Source organism: Mesoplodon densirostris, chromosome 3 (assembly GCF_025265405.1).
Source record: "Mesoplodon densirostris isolate mMesDen1 chromosome 3, mMesDen1 primary haplotype, whole genome shotgun sequence".
NCBI lineage: Eukaryota > Metazoa > Chordata > Mammalia > Artiodactyla > Ziphiidae > Mesoplodon > Mesoplodon densirostris.
The window spans coordinates 62181205-62197976 of NC_082663.1; the positions used below are offsets into that span (position 1 = coordinate 62181205).

Genomic DNA, 16772 nt, shown 5'->3' on the forward strand with positions numbered 1-16772 from the left:
TTGGACCACCAGGGAACTCCCCCAGCGAGCCCTGTTAAAAATCTCTTTCTACATTGAGCTGAAACCAGCCCCCCACTGTGGCTACTACCTAGTTCTGCTCTCTGGAGCTAGTCAAAACATGTCTAATCCTCTTCTACATGCTAACTCTTCAAGTATCTCAGGACAGCACTCACGTTTCTCTTCTCTGCTCCTCCACTACCCAAGAGTTTAAATGAATTACAGTACACTTTATTTTATCTTTTTAAAGCAAGTAAAAAGACATTACCAATATAATGAAGGACCTGTGCAGCGATCCCCAGTCTCCCACTTCTTCTCCCCACACCCCCTCTTATATATTTCTGCATACATACATACATACAGGTGTACATACTGCTTATATATTTCTTTGGACTGTGGGATCCCAATGCAGAAAAGATGCTGGTGGGAGCATTTATAGTGCAGTGATTAATAGAAGAAAGCAGAAGTCACAGACTAAAGTTTTCTTGTGATGAACATTTACAAACTGTGTCTACCAACTGTGTGACTGTGGGCAATTTATCCAACCTTTCTCAGTTCTATTTCCTCATCTGTAAAATGGTAATAATAGTTAAACTTATTGCGCGGGTTGTTTTGGGATTAATCTAGACTGTGCTCCTAAATCATTTATACGCGGTACTTCAAGTAGCTGTTACAAATGTTTTCTCCCTCACCACCTCACAGACTGGGAAAGGGGCCTAGAAGGGGGTGAGAGTATTACTAGGGGTCACAGCTAGTTAACATCAGAGCGGAAACCTAAACCCAGATCCCTGATTACTCCGGTTGGCCGGGACCCCTTCCTGCTCCCCATCGCGTTCGCGGGTGTCCGCAGACGTCCATCCTGCCAATGCAGATTAGAAGCTCACCCCTCATCCCACAGTGCCCACGACACTGGGAAGTCTCTACCAAGTACCGACGATAACTGCAGCGAGCTCGGGTCTTGGCTTTTTGCCATTTAGGAAAGGGGAGATATAGGGATGGACAACGCTGGCTGGCTCCCTAGGAGTAATTAAAGGTTAACGGTAGTTTTCGGCCTTGCGATCTGAGCGTTCCAGCCGTTTGCATTCCGATACAGCTCCTTAGCGGCTGGCGCCCCTGGGGCGGCGGAGGCGGGGCCACAGCGTGCGGGCGGCGGCCGGGGGCGGGGCCGGGGCGCCCGGTCTTCGAACCGCAGAGCCGAGCGTTGCGTTCCGGCCCCGGGGCGTGGCGTCGCGCAGGTATGTCGAGCTTCTCGAGTTTCACTGAAACTTTTCCAGCTCCGGTGAGGCGTGCGCAGAGGCTCCAATTAGGGGCAGGTGGGAGGGTGGCTTTCTCTCCTAGCGGTGAGTGGGACTCTGAGTTTCGAATCGCTGGCAGCGAATTCCCCGCCCGCCGGGTGTCAGGGCTGCTGGAAGGATGCGAAGCCTGAGCGCAGCGTGGCTGCTGGGGGGCGTCATCCTGATGGGGACCTCTGCCTCCTGCAATCGCACCGTCCTAGGTGAGAAATTGGCCAAGGAGGGCTCGTGCGGCTATGGAGCGGGGGTCCTGGGCACCATGGGCAGGTGGGGGAAGAGGGGCAGGTGCGCGAAGGGTGTTCTGCCGCCGCCGCCAACTCCTCCCGACATCCCGCAGTTTCCTCTCGGCGGCTTTGAAGGGGGATCCCTGCGCCCGGGGAGCAACCGGCTGGGACAAGCGGGAGAGGCTGAAGTCTACGGAGGGGAAAGGGAGGGAGCGGAGTGCTCGCTTCTACGGAGTACCCAGAGGGCTTAGCCTCTCGGGCGTCGGTGGGTTTCTTCGCAAACACGAAAATCCTTAAGGAACATTTCGCACACCCTTGAGACTCTTCCGGGCTGGTCCTGCGGGACCCGCGGAGTTAGCGAGTTGATGGCTCAGAGCGGGGTGGTGTGGATGGGAGCCCGCGGCCTGGGAACTTTCTGCCTCGCTTTTTGCAGCCTCCTTCAACTTTTGGAGGCCACTCTTTGGGGTCGGCCCACGGCGTTCCAGACGCCCCCGGGGCCTGCAGCTCCTCTGGCACAGGGCACAGCCGGGGTGTGGAAGTCAGGGCCGGACCCTGCTGGGTTCTTGGGGTGACGAGCGCTCACCCCGAGGTTTAGGCCAGTTGGGCGGATTAAGTGAATGGAACTTCTTCGACCCTGTAAAATTCGACCAAGTGACCTTACGGCCCTGGTTTTCCCCGGCCTTCAGTGCCATGCTGGCTGCGGCTCAGGTCTGTAGGCCGGAGGCTGCCCGCCCCAGGAAGGGAACAGCACGGGAGCCGTCCCTGGCGGCGCTCAGGTGCCAGTTTGTACGCCGCAGCCGGGTTCCACGGGTGTGCTGCCCTGGGTGTGCTCGAACTTGTTCGGCTGCGGGTGAAGCCTCCCGGGCTGAGCAGGCCTCCGTGGGCGTAGGCGCTGTTAAGCCTGGTATGGCACTGCTGTGATGCTAAAGGACGCCCCGCTGTTTGGGGCAGCCAGGGTAGCCTTAAAAGGGAAGTTTTAATTTCCCTGCGAAATTTGCAGACCTGTTGTAAAAGGCAGGTTCTCACTTTTATCCTCTTCATAAAGACATTGTAAAAGAGCAAGTCACTGTGAATTTGAATTAGACGGAAGAATGTGATTCTTTTCCCTTTGGAGTTACAGCAAAGGGTATTTTGGTGGATACTTGGAAACTGCACCCCTGGTACACATTTTATTGACAGCATTACCGAATGTAAAATAGTTGGCTGGCGGGAAGCAGCCGCATAGCACAGGGAGATCGGCTCGGTGCTTTGCGATGACCTAGAGGGATGGGATAGGGATGGTGGGAGGGAGGCTTAAGAGGGAGGGGATATGGGGACATGTGTATGCATATGGCTGATTCTCTTTGTTGTGCAACAGAAACTAACACAGTATTATGAAGCAATTATATTCCAATAAAGATGTATTAAAAATTTAAAAAGCAAGAATAAAGGCATTTATTTATTTACAGAAAGTACTGAAACTGTGATGCACTCATGTCCGTTTACCCTTATGTTTTAAACATAAACTTAAAATTTAGGAGCAAAGCTTAGTATGTGCAAACATTTTTTAAAAAAAAATATGTGGATGTTGATGATTCATCTGTTTTATGATTCAAATGGTTCCTATAGGAAGCTTGCCCGAGTGTCTGGCTTGTTCTTGTTTACAAAGTGAGGGGCTGGAGCTGGGGGGATTCCTGAAGTATAAGGGGGACTTAACAACAACAACAAAAATCAAGTTACTTGTTAACCTGAAGTATTTAATATTGCACTTTTTTTCCCCTCCACATATTTTTACTCCTTTGCAGGGTAACTGTCCTAAAGGGTCAGTTAAGTAACAGCGAGACTTTAGGTAGATGGAGCTTTCCTCACAACTTGAAGCTAGATTGATTTTGATTAAGAAACAGGGCATCACCAGTGTTTCTGCCCTTTAGCACCTGTCTTTGCTTACCCTCTTCGGTTCGACCCTAAGGTGTGCCCCTCAGTTTGCAGCAGGACACATCCTAGGTTTGATTTTTCTTCCCCAAGGTTTTTCCCCAAAAGACTGCCTTATGGAAGGGAACTCAACCTAGAGTGTAACCTTCTCGTTTTACAGATACGGGCCACTGAATTGAGTGAGGGGCAAGGAAAACTGTCCATCAGCCTCTGCTTTCTTTCTGATCACAACAGTAATCGATAGTTATTTCTGTAAATATGTTTCATCTGTCTCCCCACCAGATCACGTACTCCAGGAGGCCAGGGACCCCTAGCGGCACCTCCATCACCACGGTCCAGCACAGTCTCATTCCCTAAAGGACCTCAGTAAAATAGCAAATGAAGAATGAAGTGAAGGGACTTGCCCAGAGTGACCTGGTGGTTGACGGCAGTTCAGCATTTAAGTCTGCTTCTTTCAGGCACTTACTTCTTTCCACCATGTCACGAACCTGAGAAGTCCCCTGTAATGCAGTCATTCCATTTTTCTTTTGGAGACTGAAACGTGTGGTTTTTTTGTAATTGTTTTTTAATTATACAAGCTGTATGTGATCACTGTAAAGGAAAAATGAGTCCAAAAAAGGGGTTGCATTAATTAAATCACCCTCCATATCCAAAGCACTGCTAACATTTTGGTTTCTAGCCTTTCTCATGCTTTCATACATCCGTGCATAAAATACATATTCACAGAGAAATTTTTTTTGTACAAGTATGTGTTTATATAAACATCAGTAGCATATCAGTAAATATAAAACATTTTTAATGACTCTAAAATGTTGTCAATGGATGTATCATAATTTTTAATTGGTCCTCTATTGATAGACACATGGGCTATTTCCAGTGTTTTGTAATAAGAGAGAACACATAGAACATGAAGATGGGACTTTAAATTTGTGTTTGGTCACCTTCCTGGCATTGTAGTTACTAATTAACCTTGATAGGCAATGTTTTAGTGAAGTCTGTGTTTGTGTTTCTTATGGTTTTATTAGCTGGACAAGTGTTGAGAGGAAAACAGTTCATCCTGAAAGAACACGAGAAAGTTGACTAAAGTTTACCTAGAGAAGGGGTACCGAGCAACTGAAGCTTTTATTTTTTTTGATCTGTGCTCCCAAAGGTCGGAGCAAAAGAAGATTCGGGGTGAGCAGGATAGTAGGGGAAAGAACACAAGAGGAGAGTTTAAACAAATAAAGTAGCTGCTCTGTACTTGCTTTGGTTGGGAGGGTGGGCAACAGGTGGATGCTTAATATAACAAAGAACAGGTAGCGTTTTTAAAGTTAGAAGTTTTCCATGCATTTTGTCCCCGAAATTGTACAAATCAGAAGAGTTAAAAAGAAAGAGAAACATCCCCTCTTCTCTCCCCTTCTCTCCCCTCTTCACTCTCAACAGACTTCTCTATGCAGAAATATATGTATTTTGTAACAATAGAAGGATCATACATTAAGTCTACATAAGCAGACTTAAATGCTGAACTGCCGTCAACCACCAGGTCACTCTGGGCAAGTCCCTTCACTTCATTCTTCATTTGCTAACTGTAGTACATTCTGTCCTACAGTTATTTTTTTTTTAACCTAGTAGATCTATTCATGGTCAGTATAAAAAAAAATCTGTCCTTACTTGTGTAGAGGGAATATTATTCATTGTATAAATGCCATAAATTATTGAACTAGCCGTTTTTGTTTTTCGATGGTCATTGAAACTACCATTTTTGTTTTACCATGGTAAACAATATTCTAGTAAATATTCTCGTACATAGTGTTTTTGTGCACTTTAGCTAGTATATGTGCAGGACAAATTCCTAGCAATAAATTGATGAGTCATAGGGCAAGCCCACTGAAAATTTTGATATTTTTGCCAAATTGCCCTCCAAATAGATTGTACCAATTTATACTCCTTTGAAAAAGTAATCCAAACAACATAGAGGGGTGTGAAGTAAAAAAAGTAAGTTTCCCTCCCCATCCATTTTACTCTATAGAGATGGTTGTTGTTTATAGTTTAGTGGGTATTTTTCTAGACTTCAGATTTGCAAACAAATTATAATTTTGTTATATAGATGGAAGCATATTATTTTGCCAGTTGTTTTTTTTTCAATGGACATATTGTGACTATCTTTCCATTTCAATGCTTATTAAGTAGTGTAGTGTCTGCTATTAATGCTAGGGACTGTGCTGAGGATATGGTAAGTTAGGAATGGTGGTTGATGAATGTTGCTTATTTCCTGTTTGTTTGTAATTGGGGTGGGGGCATGCTGCCTTGAGCATCAGCGGGTGCGTATTCTTGTGTACTTGGGCAAGTATTGTTGATTACAGGTCCCAAATGGAGAATGCTTTTGTATGTTTAAACCTTTTACATGTGTTTAAACTTCATATGTACATTTAACTTCATCTTCACTCTCTAAAATAGAAATGATTTTGTCTGGTGTACAGATGGGTTATAGAGTCGGAAGCTGGAATAGCATCAGTTCTAGACAAGTTCTGTAGTTGGGGTGACTGGGATAGGATGCTGTACGAGGTAAAAGTCTGTGCGCTGTGCTGAAAGGGCTTCAGGGAACTTTGAGCAGCATCTTGACCTTTACCAGTGTTAGAACTGCCCAGTGTTATACCAAGCAGCATGCTGCTCGTGTGCTCTGTCACTGGTACAATGAACATAGCTAATACGACTGGTATTTCAGATTGAGATCATTCAAGGTCGTATGTTGGAATATTCTCAGGAAATTTTTCTTTCTCTCTCTCTCTCTTTGAACCCTTCCCTAACTTTTTGTAGTATTTCTTGGCTCTCCCCCGCCTCCCCTTTATTTTAGTACTCTTATTTAAAATAGATTTTTATCTGTCTTTACATGAACCTTCCTGACCTGGCATGAGTTTATTTTTATGGAAAACTTTAGACATGTGAAAGTAGAATATTACACTGAATCCCAGGTACCTCTCACTCAGCTTCAATAATGATGCCCCAGCCTCCTTCCTGCCCTCCTTCCTGTGTTATTCTTTAACAGCTTTAAGATATAATTTGCAGACCATACAATTCACCTATTCCAGGTCTACAATTCAGTGCATTTTAGAGTATTCACAGTTGTCTATCCATTACCACAATCAACTTTAGAATATTTTGATTACCCCATAAGAACATCCCACTCCCCACCCCCCCGCTCTTAGCCATCACCCCCCAATTTGCCCCATTCCCCAGCTCCTGGCAACCACTAATCTACTTTTTGTCTATGGATTTCCTATTCAGGACATTTATTATAAATGGAATCATACAATACATATTCCTTTGTGACTGACTTCTTTCAAAAGCATAACCTTTTCAAGGTTCATCTGTATTGTAGCATGTATCAGTTTTTCATTTCCTTTTATGGCTAAATAATGTTCCATTGTATACGTATACCACATTTTGTCTACCCATTCATCAGTTGATGGACATTTTGTTATTTCTTCTTTGGGGCTTTTATGAATAATGCTGTTACAAACATTCCTGTATAAGTTTCTGTATGAACACGTGTTTTAATTTGTCCTGGGTGTATACTTAGGAGTAAGAATTGATGAGTCATATGGCAACTCTATGGTGAGCCGTTTCAGGAACTGCCAAATTATTTTGCACAGTGACTGCATCACTTTACATTCCCACCAGCAGCACCTGAGGGTTCCCCTCCTTGTGTTATTTGGAAATAAATCCACATATAATTTCATCTTAAAATATTTCAGTATGTATTCATAAAAGATGGCAATTTCCTTTTCAAACATCACCACATAATAACCACTGACAAAAATTGGGTAATATAATCAAATACTGAGTCAGTGTTCATATTTCTAATTGTTTCATAAGTGTCATAAATACTATATTAATAGTTTGTTTGAATCAGGATCCAAACAGGGTCCACACATTATATAAGGTTAATATTGTCTTTTAAGTCTTTTAATTTATGAGCCCTACCTCCACACCTCTTTCTTTTTTTTTTTTTTTTTTTTTTTTGCGGTATGCGGGCCTCTTACTGTTGTGGCCTCCCCCGTTGCGGAGCACAGGCTCCGGACGCGCAGGCTCCGGACGCGCAGGCTCAGCGGCCATGGCTCATGGGCCCAGCCGCTCCGCGGCATATGGGATCCTCCCAGACCGGGGCACGAACCCGTATCCCCTGCATCGGCAGGCGGACTCTCAACCACTTGCGCCACCAGGGAGGCCCCACACCTCTTTCTTGGTTTTTGCCTTGTAATTTATATTTTGAAGAAATAAGGTCCTTATCCTGCAGCAGTTTCCACAGCCTGGATTTTGCTGATGACATTCTTATGTTATTTAACATGTCCTATTGTCCCCTTTTTTTTTTTTTTTCTTTTTGCGGTATGTGGGCCTCTCACTGTTGTGGCCTCTCCCGTTGCGGAGCACAGGCTCCGGATGCGCAGGCCCAGCGGCCATGGCTCACGGGCCCAGCCGCTCCGCGGCATATGGGATCCTCCCAGACCGGGGCACGAACCTGTATCCCCTGCATCGGCAGGCGGACTCTCAACCACTTGCGCCACCAGGGAGGCCCCTGTCCCCTTTATTTCTATTAATTTGGCAGTTGAATCCAGGGGCTTGTTCAGATGAGGGTTCGTTCGTTCGTTTGCTTGTTGCAAGATTACTTCATAGGTACTTCTTCCCTTCGGAGGCAAATAACGTCTGGTTATCATGTTTGTGATGTGGGTAACTCCGGACAATCAATGCTTAGATTTTCTTCCCTTTTATAAAGCAAGTTATGTAATTTTTTTGGTTTGTTTTGGTACCAAGGGAAAAAATTGAGTCTTTTTGTGGTAATTAGAAAATCTTGGTGGCTCCATTCTGCAGAAACGCAGTCTGACTCATTGACTTGGTCTCTGGTGGGCTGTTTCTGGGTTGGGTGCCCCAGCTCTCTGAATGGAAGAGTCTTCAGAACAGGGGTCCACTGTCCAGTCACCATCTTTGCCACACCTGCCTCTCCAGAGAGCCGGTAACCGCTTTTCAAACCAATGGAGAATTTATAGGATTCTCTTACACCTCTGAAAGTCTTCCAGAACATGTTAATATTAATACCAATAAATATATAAATTATTAGAGGAAGGGCTAGTTCAAAGCGGGGGTGTTAAAATGGTCAAATTTTACATTTAAAATTTTCTTTTCGGGGCTTCCCTGGTGGCGCAGTGGTTGAGAGTCCGCCTGCCGATGCAGGGGACACGGGTTCGTGCCCCGGTCCGGGAAGATCCCACATGCCGCGGAGCGGCTGGGCCCGTGATCCATGGACGCTGAGCCTGCGCATCCGGAGCCTGTGCTCCGCAACGGGAGAGGCCACAGCAGTGAGAGGCCCGCGTACCGCAAAAAAAAAAAAAAAAAAAATTCTGTTTGAGAACAAACGTGTGGAATCCGCACAGGTTAGGTTGGTCTCAATAGACTCCAGCGCGTAACCTCACGTCGGTCTCCGAGGCTCAGTGTGATCTAGGGGTTAGAACCAGGGAGTCTAGAAACGGACTGCCTTGGGTTCAATCCTGACTCCCCTACCTAACAACTGTTCAGCCTTGGAAAAGTTACTCCGTTTTTTCAAGCTTCAGTTTATGCATCTAGAAAATGCAGCTCTAATAATAGTACTTCCTCATAAGGTGTTGTGAAAGTGAAGTAAGCTAATACACGTGAAGTGTTGAAAGCAACGCTGGACACACGCGGGTGCTTGTTGGTATTAAGGTGGTTTTATTTTGCAACCCTAAAGTTCAGGCATCTCTGGCAGCAAACACTTTCACCATTACAGGCCATGCTGAGACGAAGCAGCTGACAGAAATGCTACCCAGCATCTTAAACCAGCTTGGCGCAGACAGTCTGACCAGTTTAAGGAGACTGGCTGAAGCTCTGCCCAAACAATCTGTGGATGGAAAAGCACCACTTGCTACTGGAGAGGATGATGATGATGAAGTTCCAGATCTTGTGGAGAATTTTGATGAGGCTTCCAAAAATGAAGCAAACTGAATTGAGTCAACTTCTGAAGAAGATAAATCTTGAAGAAGTTACTGGGAGCTGCTATTTTATATTATGACTGCTTTTTAAAATTTTGTTTATGGATCTGATAAAATCTAGAACTCTAATATTTTTAAGCCCAAGCCCCTGGACACTGCAGCTCTTTTCAGTTTTTGCTTATATACAATTCATTCTTTGCAGCTAATTAAGCTGAGGAAGCCTGGGAATGAAGTTTGAAACAAAGATTAATAAAGTTCTTTGCTTGGTAAAAAAAAAAAAAAAAAAAAAAAAAAAAGGGTTGTAGGGTTGTTGCAGGGCTGTACTCCTGGAATCCCCTGCCGGCGTCTGTGTGGTTTGGGTACTAACTGGGCCAGGCTACAGCTGTTCTAAAGACATGAGCTGGGCTCTTGATTCTCCTTCCTTTCCTTCATCGGTAGGGTAGGGCTAGCTGAGCTTTTCAATCCACCCCAGGTGCTAGGTCCAGGGCTTCGCCAGGGACCATGGGGATAAGGAAATTAGGAATTAAGGGTAAAGGAATTAGGACAGTCCTGGAATTAAACCTGTAATCTCACACAGCGACTCTGGCCATTTTGGCTCCTGGAGCGAGTTCCACAGACATTACCAGTCTATAAATATGTCGTTACTATTCTCTTGTGCTGTGTAACATCGGTCACTCTGCTAAACTGGTTGCGAAAAACATGTATAAGTGGGTCATGAAATCAATGTAGAAGGTGGTGACTGGATTTTATAAGAACGGAACAGAATACAACAGAAAGTATTAGAGTGTACCCTGCACAATAAGGCTAATTATTATTTTGTGAAACCTTTTTTCCATTATGGTTATGTGTATCAGAACTGGGTTACCATATAGAATATGTTTCTTACTGTGGGTTATGGTCAAGCTTTGAAGAACACTGTAATATGTAGGAATATTATTTTAATTTTTAAATTTAAAAATAATTCATGCTCTTTTGAAAAAATTATAAAAGAAATTGGAAGAAGAGATGAGTCTGTTCCTAAGTGTACTAACTTCCTGTGGCTGCCATAACAAATTGCCATGAGCTGTTGTTTTCAGTTAGTAAGAACTTATTTTCTCACAGTTCTGGAGGTCAAGAGTCTGAAATCAGGTGTGGGCACCTCTCAAGGCTCTAGGGGAGACTCCTTTCCATGCCTCCTCCAGCTACTGGTGGCTGTTGGTATTCCTTGGCATTCCTTAGCTTGTTCCTTGGCTTTACTCCAATCTCCGCCTCCATTTTCACATTGCTTTCTCCTTTCTGTCTTCTTTCTCTCTCAAATCTCCCTCTGCCTTTCTCTTATAAAGACAATTGTCATTGGATTTAGGGCCCACCTGGATAATCCAGGATGATCTTCCCATCTCAAGATCCTAATTGCATCTACAAAGCCCTTTTTTCTAAATAAGGTAAGGATCACAGATTCTAGGGATTAGGACACGGACATCTCTTTTGGGGGGCTACCCACTCTGCTGAATGAAAAGTGAAGTATTGATCTCTACACCCTTTCATCCTCCACCTACCCTAATCACTGTCACTTCTTAGTAGGGAAGCCTTAAGAGAAGTGAATAATCCTGCTGAACATGGGCACAAAGGTAGGAGAGGAAAAAATGATGACTAAACGTACAAATTATCAGATAAACTTGTGAGTAGTTTGAACATCCTCCCTGGCATACTGTAGTGCCATGGTGAAGGACTGCTCTTCCCCAGAATTAAAGTCAGATCCTTCCATGTCCTCACGTTGTCCCTCACGTTCATCTGCAGGTCCATGAGCACTTCATTGGCATAGGCTGGCTATGCCATTGGTTTGTGATTTGTAAAGTTTAATTCATAATATGGGGATGAGAGTGGAAATTGTTAAAGCTTGCCATGTTACTTGCTTAAAAGTCAGAATACAGATTTGTCTGAACAGAAATCATGTACCTATCCGTCCAGTGACCTTGAGGCCGGAAGGCTTGCCTGCCCTCTGGCTTCCATGGGAAAGTCTCCAAGAAGCCCACACAGAAGTGGGGGATCCCTGCCCACGGCGGAGGCTGTCCTTGTGGCTGGAGAGGGACTATCTCTGTGCTCCTGGGAATCTCACCGTGTTGGACTTTGGGCTAGGGAGTGACAGGCCAGGCTGGATCCTGTCTTATAGCCCCAAGGGAGATAGATGGCCATGATGAGAACAGGTAGGAACTAATGAGTGTGGACAGTTTGTAAAAATAAATTGAAATACTGTCACTTTTTTCGAGATTCATAGAAATCAATGTTATATTCTACACATACTTCACAACCCTCCCATAAAAAATACCTACTGTAGGGCTTCCCTGGTGGCGCAGTGGTTGAGAGTCCGCCTGCCGATGCAGGGGACACGGGTTCGTGCCCCGATCCCGGAGGATCCCACATGCCGCGGAGCGGCTGGGCCCGCGAGCCATGGCCGCGGAGCCTGTGTGTCCGGAGCCTGTGCTCCGCAACGGGAGAGGCCACAGCAGTGAGAGGCCCGCGTACAGAAAAAAAAAAAAAAAAAAAAAACCTACTGTAAAAAAAAAAAAGCAGCAAGCAAACAAATCCAGACCATAGAAATCCCAGTATTTCCATCACCCAAAGAAAGCACCCATAAGTATTTTGTGTACTCCTCCTCCTGTCTTTTTCCTTTCTCTTCTTTCGCACAGCACAGGAAGCTTTCTTCAACTACACTGCTCTGGAGAAAGGCAGGGCTGCCATAACATGCTGTGCTATCCATGCCAGTTCTCTCTCCATCCCTTTCAGTTCATTCTGCTTCTTTTTCTCCTCAGCTGCTCTCCTCCTTTCCTCTTCTGCCCAAATGTTCAGGTAACTGTAGCGCTTAGCAGCCCCATCTTGTCCGTGACCTTCCCACCGGCCCTTCTGTCTTTCTTTAAAGTGATTTTATTTGGACAAACCAGCATTTCTGTGGAAACATTGATTGCTGTAATGACCCTCGTCTGCCTTGCCTTTCTTGCGCAGGAACCAGTAGACCCTCTAAAGGAAGAAGTCTCATTGGTTATGTTGATAACTCACCTCAGGTCACTGGGAGAGGAGCAACAGTGGAACCAGGCGTTTCTGTGGATGAGTTTTCTGCCTCTGTCCTCACTGGAAAACTGACTACTGTCTTTCTTCCAACTGTCTACACGATCGTATTTGCGGTTGGTTTACCAAGTAATGGCATGGCCCTGTGGGTCTTTCTTTTCCGAACGAAGAAGAAGCACCCTGCTGTGATTTACATGGCCAACCTGGCCTTGGCGGACCTCCTCTCTGTTATCTGGTTCCCTTTGAAGATTGCCTATCACGTCCATGGCAACAACTGGATTTACGGGGAATCTCTCTGCAAGGTACTCATTGGCTTTTTCTATGGCAACATGTACTGCTCCATCCTCTTCATGACCTGTCTCAGTGTGCAGAGATACTGGGTCATCGTGAACCCCATGGTGTACCCCATGAAGAAGGCAAGCATTGCCCTCAGTGTCTCCCTGGGAATATGGCTGCTGATTCTGCTGGTTACTATCCCCTTATACACTGTGAAGCAGGCCATCTACATTCCAGCCCTTAACATCACGACCTGTCATGATGTTTTGCCAAAGGAGGTGTTGGTGGGGGACATGTTCAATTATTTCCTCTCTCTGGCCATCGGAGTCTTTCTGTTCCCCGCCTTCCTTACGGCCTTTGCCTATGTGCTGATGATCCGGACCCTCCAATCTTCTGCCTTGGATAAAAACTCAGGAAAGAAGAGGCAGAGAGCCATCAAGCTCATTGTCACTGTCCTGGCCATGTACCTGATCTGCTTCACTCCTAGTAACCTTCTGCTCGTGGTGCATTACTTCCTGATTAAAAACTGGGGCCAGAGCCACGTCTATGCCCTGTACATCGTAGCCCTCTGCCTCTCCACCCTCAACAGCTGCATTGACCCCTTTGTCTATTACTTCATTTCACAAGACTTCAGGGATCATGCAAAGAATGCTCTGCTTTGTCAGAGTGTCCGTACTGTAAAGCAGATGCAAGTATCCCTCACATCACTTAAATTCTCTAGGAAATCCAGCTCTTACTCTTCAAGTTCAACCAGTGTTAAAACCTCCAATTGAGTTTTCTAGCTCCTCGGGTGGAAGTTATGTAGGGGGATTTGGAACCTGATTAACATTATGGGGATGCTTCTGTTGTTTCCCAACCAAGTGGGTTTCACCACATACCATGTATATGCAACACCTCTCAGGATTGCTGGGAGCTTCCCTGTTTGCATAAGGAAAGTCCCCCAAATTAACATAGATGTCAGTTTCAGAATTCCTCTACTCAGGTGCTCTTGGAAACGGAACTGATGGAAGCAGACTTTTCAGAAGGTGGAGAAAAGACAGAAACCCAGTGATTTGCAAAGACTAGTATTGGCGTGAAGACTAAGTTCTTAGCTAAAACTACATTTTACATCTGGGGTCAGTCACAACCATGTTAGGGCTTCAGGGCCCTCAGAGATGATTGGTCCAATTGACTGGCTTTAAGGATAAGGAAACTAAAGAGGTGAGGCAGCTGCCCAGAATCAGGTTTCCAACCAATGGCAATAAGTTAGGACTGGACAGTTTTGAATGGTCAGTGGGGTTCTTGTACCACCTCATCAAAATCCTTGTGGATCCTGTTGAAAAATGCAGATTCATTATACTCAGGAATCAGAGCTCAGAATCTGGGGACAGGGCCCAGGAACTTTCATTTTAACAAGATTTTCATGCACTCCAAACTTTGGGAACTATTGGTCTGGGTACTGCTCCGACTTGACAAGGGGCCATGGCAGTTTTTGAAAAGAGAAGCAAAAAGAATGTTGTGTGTCTCTTTTATGTTCAGCTTATAATGAATTCTGTTTGTTGACTCATTGAGACTTTCAATTATTTATCAATCCTTTGAGCTTTTGTGTATATCATTACCACTTCAGGGAAAATACAGCAAGGATTTTAAATGTAGAAAAATAAATTTTGTGTAACTCTTTTTTTTTTTGCGGAACGCGGGCCTCTCACTGTTGTGGCCTCTCCCGTTGCAGAGAACAGGCTCTGGACGTGCAGGCTCAGTGGCCATGGCTCACGGGCCCAGCCGCTCCGCGGCATGTGGGATCATGCCGGACTGGGGCACGAACCCATGTCCCCTGCATCGGCAGGCGGACTCTCAACCATTGCGCCACCAGGGAAGCCCTTGTGTAACTCTTTACTGACTTCAATAAAATCTTCAGGTTGTCTGAATAATAGATTGTTTCACAACTAGGAATAGTGTTTACCACTTAGTATTTTAAAAAATTATTGTTGGACTATTTATTGCCAGTTTTGTTGACTTGTTATCAAATATGAAATTATAAAACTGTCACTGGGTTTGAACCACATCTGTTTGGAAAAGAACTTCTGAAATAGAAGTGATTTGCAATGTGTTTAAAGAGGTACTTGACTCCAAGCTGACTTTATACAACTGGTGTATTTGTGACCTTTTAAAATAATTGTTTTATTGTATGATTGATTTATAAATAACACATGACTGATTTATCTCTTTATCTAACTTATCTCTGAATTATGTGGCTTTTGCCTTCATTTTTGTTTTCGAGGGAGGGAGTGAGAGAAGGGAAGCAAAGGCATCACTCTTCTAAGAAGAAATGTAAGTGATTCTCACATCTTATTTTTTACGTAAATAGGGCCATATTATACACATTGCTCTGTGATAAGTGTTTTTCTTTTAACCACATTTTAGAATTCTTTCCACGTCTGCATCTATGAATTGACCTCCATTTTTAAAGGATACAGACTACTTAATATTTTGGATATATTGTGACGTTTTAGTCATTTAGTTATTTCCTACCTATGGCTCCTGAAATTGTTTCTCTCTCTCCCTGTTTTTTTTTCTTCCTCTTTTAAAACAGTGCTGGGCTTCCCTGGTGATGCAGTGGTTAAGAATCCACCTGCTAGTACAGGGGACACGGGTTCGAGCCCTGGTCTGAGAAGATCCCACGTGCCACAGAACAACTGAGCCCACGTGCCACAACTACTGAGCCTGTGCTCTAGAGCCCATGAGCCACAACTGCTGAGCCCGAGTGCCATAACTACTGAAGCCCTCGCACCTAGAGCCTGTGCTCCCCAACAAGAGAAGCCACCACAATGAGACGCCTGCATGCACAGTGAAGAGTAGCCCCCGCTCACCACAACTAGAGAAAGCCCGCGCACAGCAACAAAGACCCAACGCAGCCAAAAATAAAATTAATTAATTAATTAACTAGTTTAAAAAACAAAAAAGTGTCTCATTGAACATCTGTGTGTAGACATCTTTGTGAGTATTTCTGTAGGATGAGGTCCTGAAAGTAGAATGACCAGGTCAAAAGTTATCGATGCCCATTTAAAATTTAGGTAACGCTTGCCAAATGGCCTTCAGTAATTTATACTTCTACCAAAATGTATGTTTGCACCTATTTCCTGAAATGCTCATCCATCAATCTTCTTTTTTTTTTTTTTTTTTTTTTTTTGCGGTGCATGGGCCTCTCGCTGTTGCGGCCTCTCCTGTTGCAGGGCACAGGCTCTGGACACGCAGGCTCAGCGGCCATGGCTTACGGGCCCAGCCACTCCGTGGCATGTGGGATCCTCCCAGACTGGGGCACGAACCCGTGTCCCCTGCTTCGGCAGGCAGACTCTTAACCACTGTGCCACCAGGGAAGCCCCATCAATCTTTTGAAATGTTACCAATCTGATAGGAAAAAATCTCATTGTTATTTTAGTTTGTATTGAAGCAGCACAGCTTAGTGGCTGCCAGTCAGGGCTGAATTCTGACTCCATTATTTCTTTGTTTTGTTTAACTTAGGGAAGATGCTTCTCTGTGCTTCAGTTTCCTCATTTGTAAAATGAGGATAATAGTATCTTATAGAGTTATTAGGATTAAATGTTTGGCATATATATGCTCATAAATTTTATGTAGCATTATTACTGTTACTCTCTAACTACTGATGTCATCTCATTTCTGATTTGCCCCCTTTCACTTCAGTGCCAGATACACCCTCCCTGCCTTCCTTGCAGGCTCTGCTTTCAGTCTCATAGCAGGCTGTCTCATAGTGGGGTTCCCATTTTATAGGTGGGAAAGCAAAAGATGGTGGACACAGGATAAAAGGGAGAAGAAACAAATGGCTCTCAGGGGCCCTGCAGGTGGTCTGTGGGCTCATCCCATGGAAAACATTTGTTTGGTATTTGCTATTTTTTAAGTGATTTTTAAAAATTAATCAATTATTTATTTATTTTTGGCTGTGTTGGATCTTTGTTTTTGCGCGCGGGCTTTCTCTAGTCGCGGTGAGTGGGGGCTACTCTTCGGTGCAGTACGCAGGCTTCTCGTTGCGGAGCACGGGCTCTAGGCACATG

At 44.7% G+C, this 16772-nt stretch overlaps 1 protein-coding gene across 1 annotated transcript; it reads left to right on the plus strand.

Annotated features, from left to right (window-relative positions):
- Window positions 1-1283: 1283 nt before the first annotated feature.
- F2RL1 (F2R like trypsin receptor 1) lies at window positions 1284-15851 on the plus strand. Its single transcript, XM_060091765.1, has 2 exons — window positions 1284-1492; window positions 12385-15851. The coding sequence occupies exons 1-2, from the start codon at window positions 1411-1413 to the stop codon at window positions 13494-13496; spliced, it is 1194 nt and encodes a 397-aa protein (XP_059947748.1). The 5' UTR covers window positions 1284-1410; the 3' UTR covers window positions 13497-15851.
- Window positions 15852-16772: the final 921 nt, after the last annotated feature.

What these genes read in the sequence shown, in the direction of transcription:
- F2RL1 (XM_060091765.1), top strand. Translation starts at nt 1,411, where the DNA reads ATGCGAAGCCTGAGCGCAGCGTGGCTGCTGGGGGGCGTCATCCTGATG. An exon ending in CTGCAATCGCACCGTCCTAG is followed by an intron (nt 1,493 to 12,384) that starts GTGAGAAATTGG and finishes TTTCTTGCGCAG; the next exon opens with GAACCAGTAGACCCTCTAAA.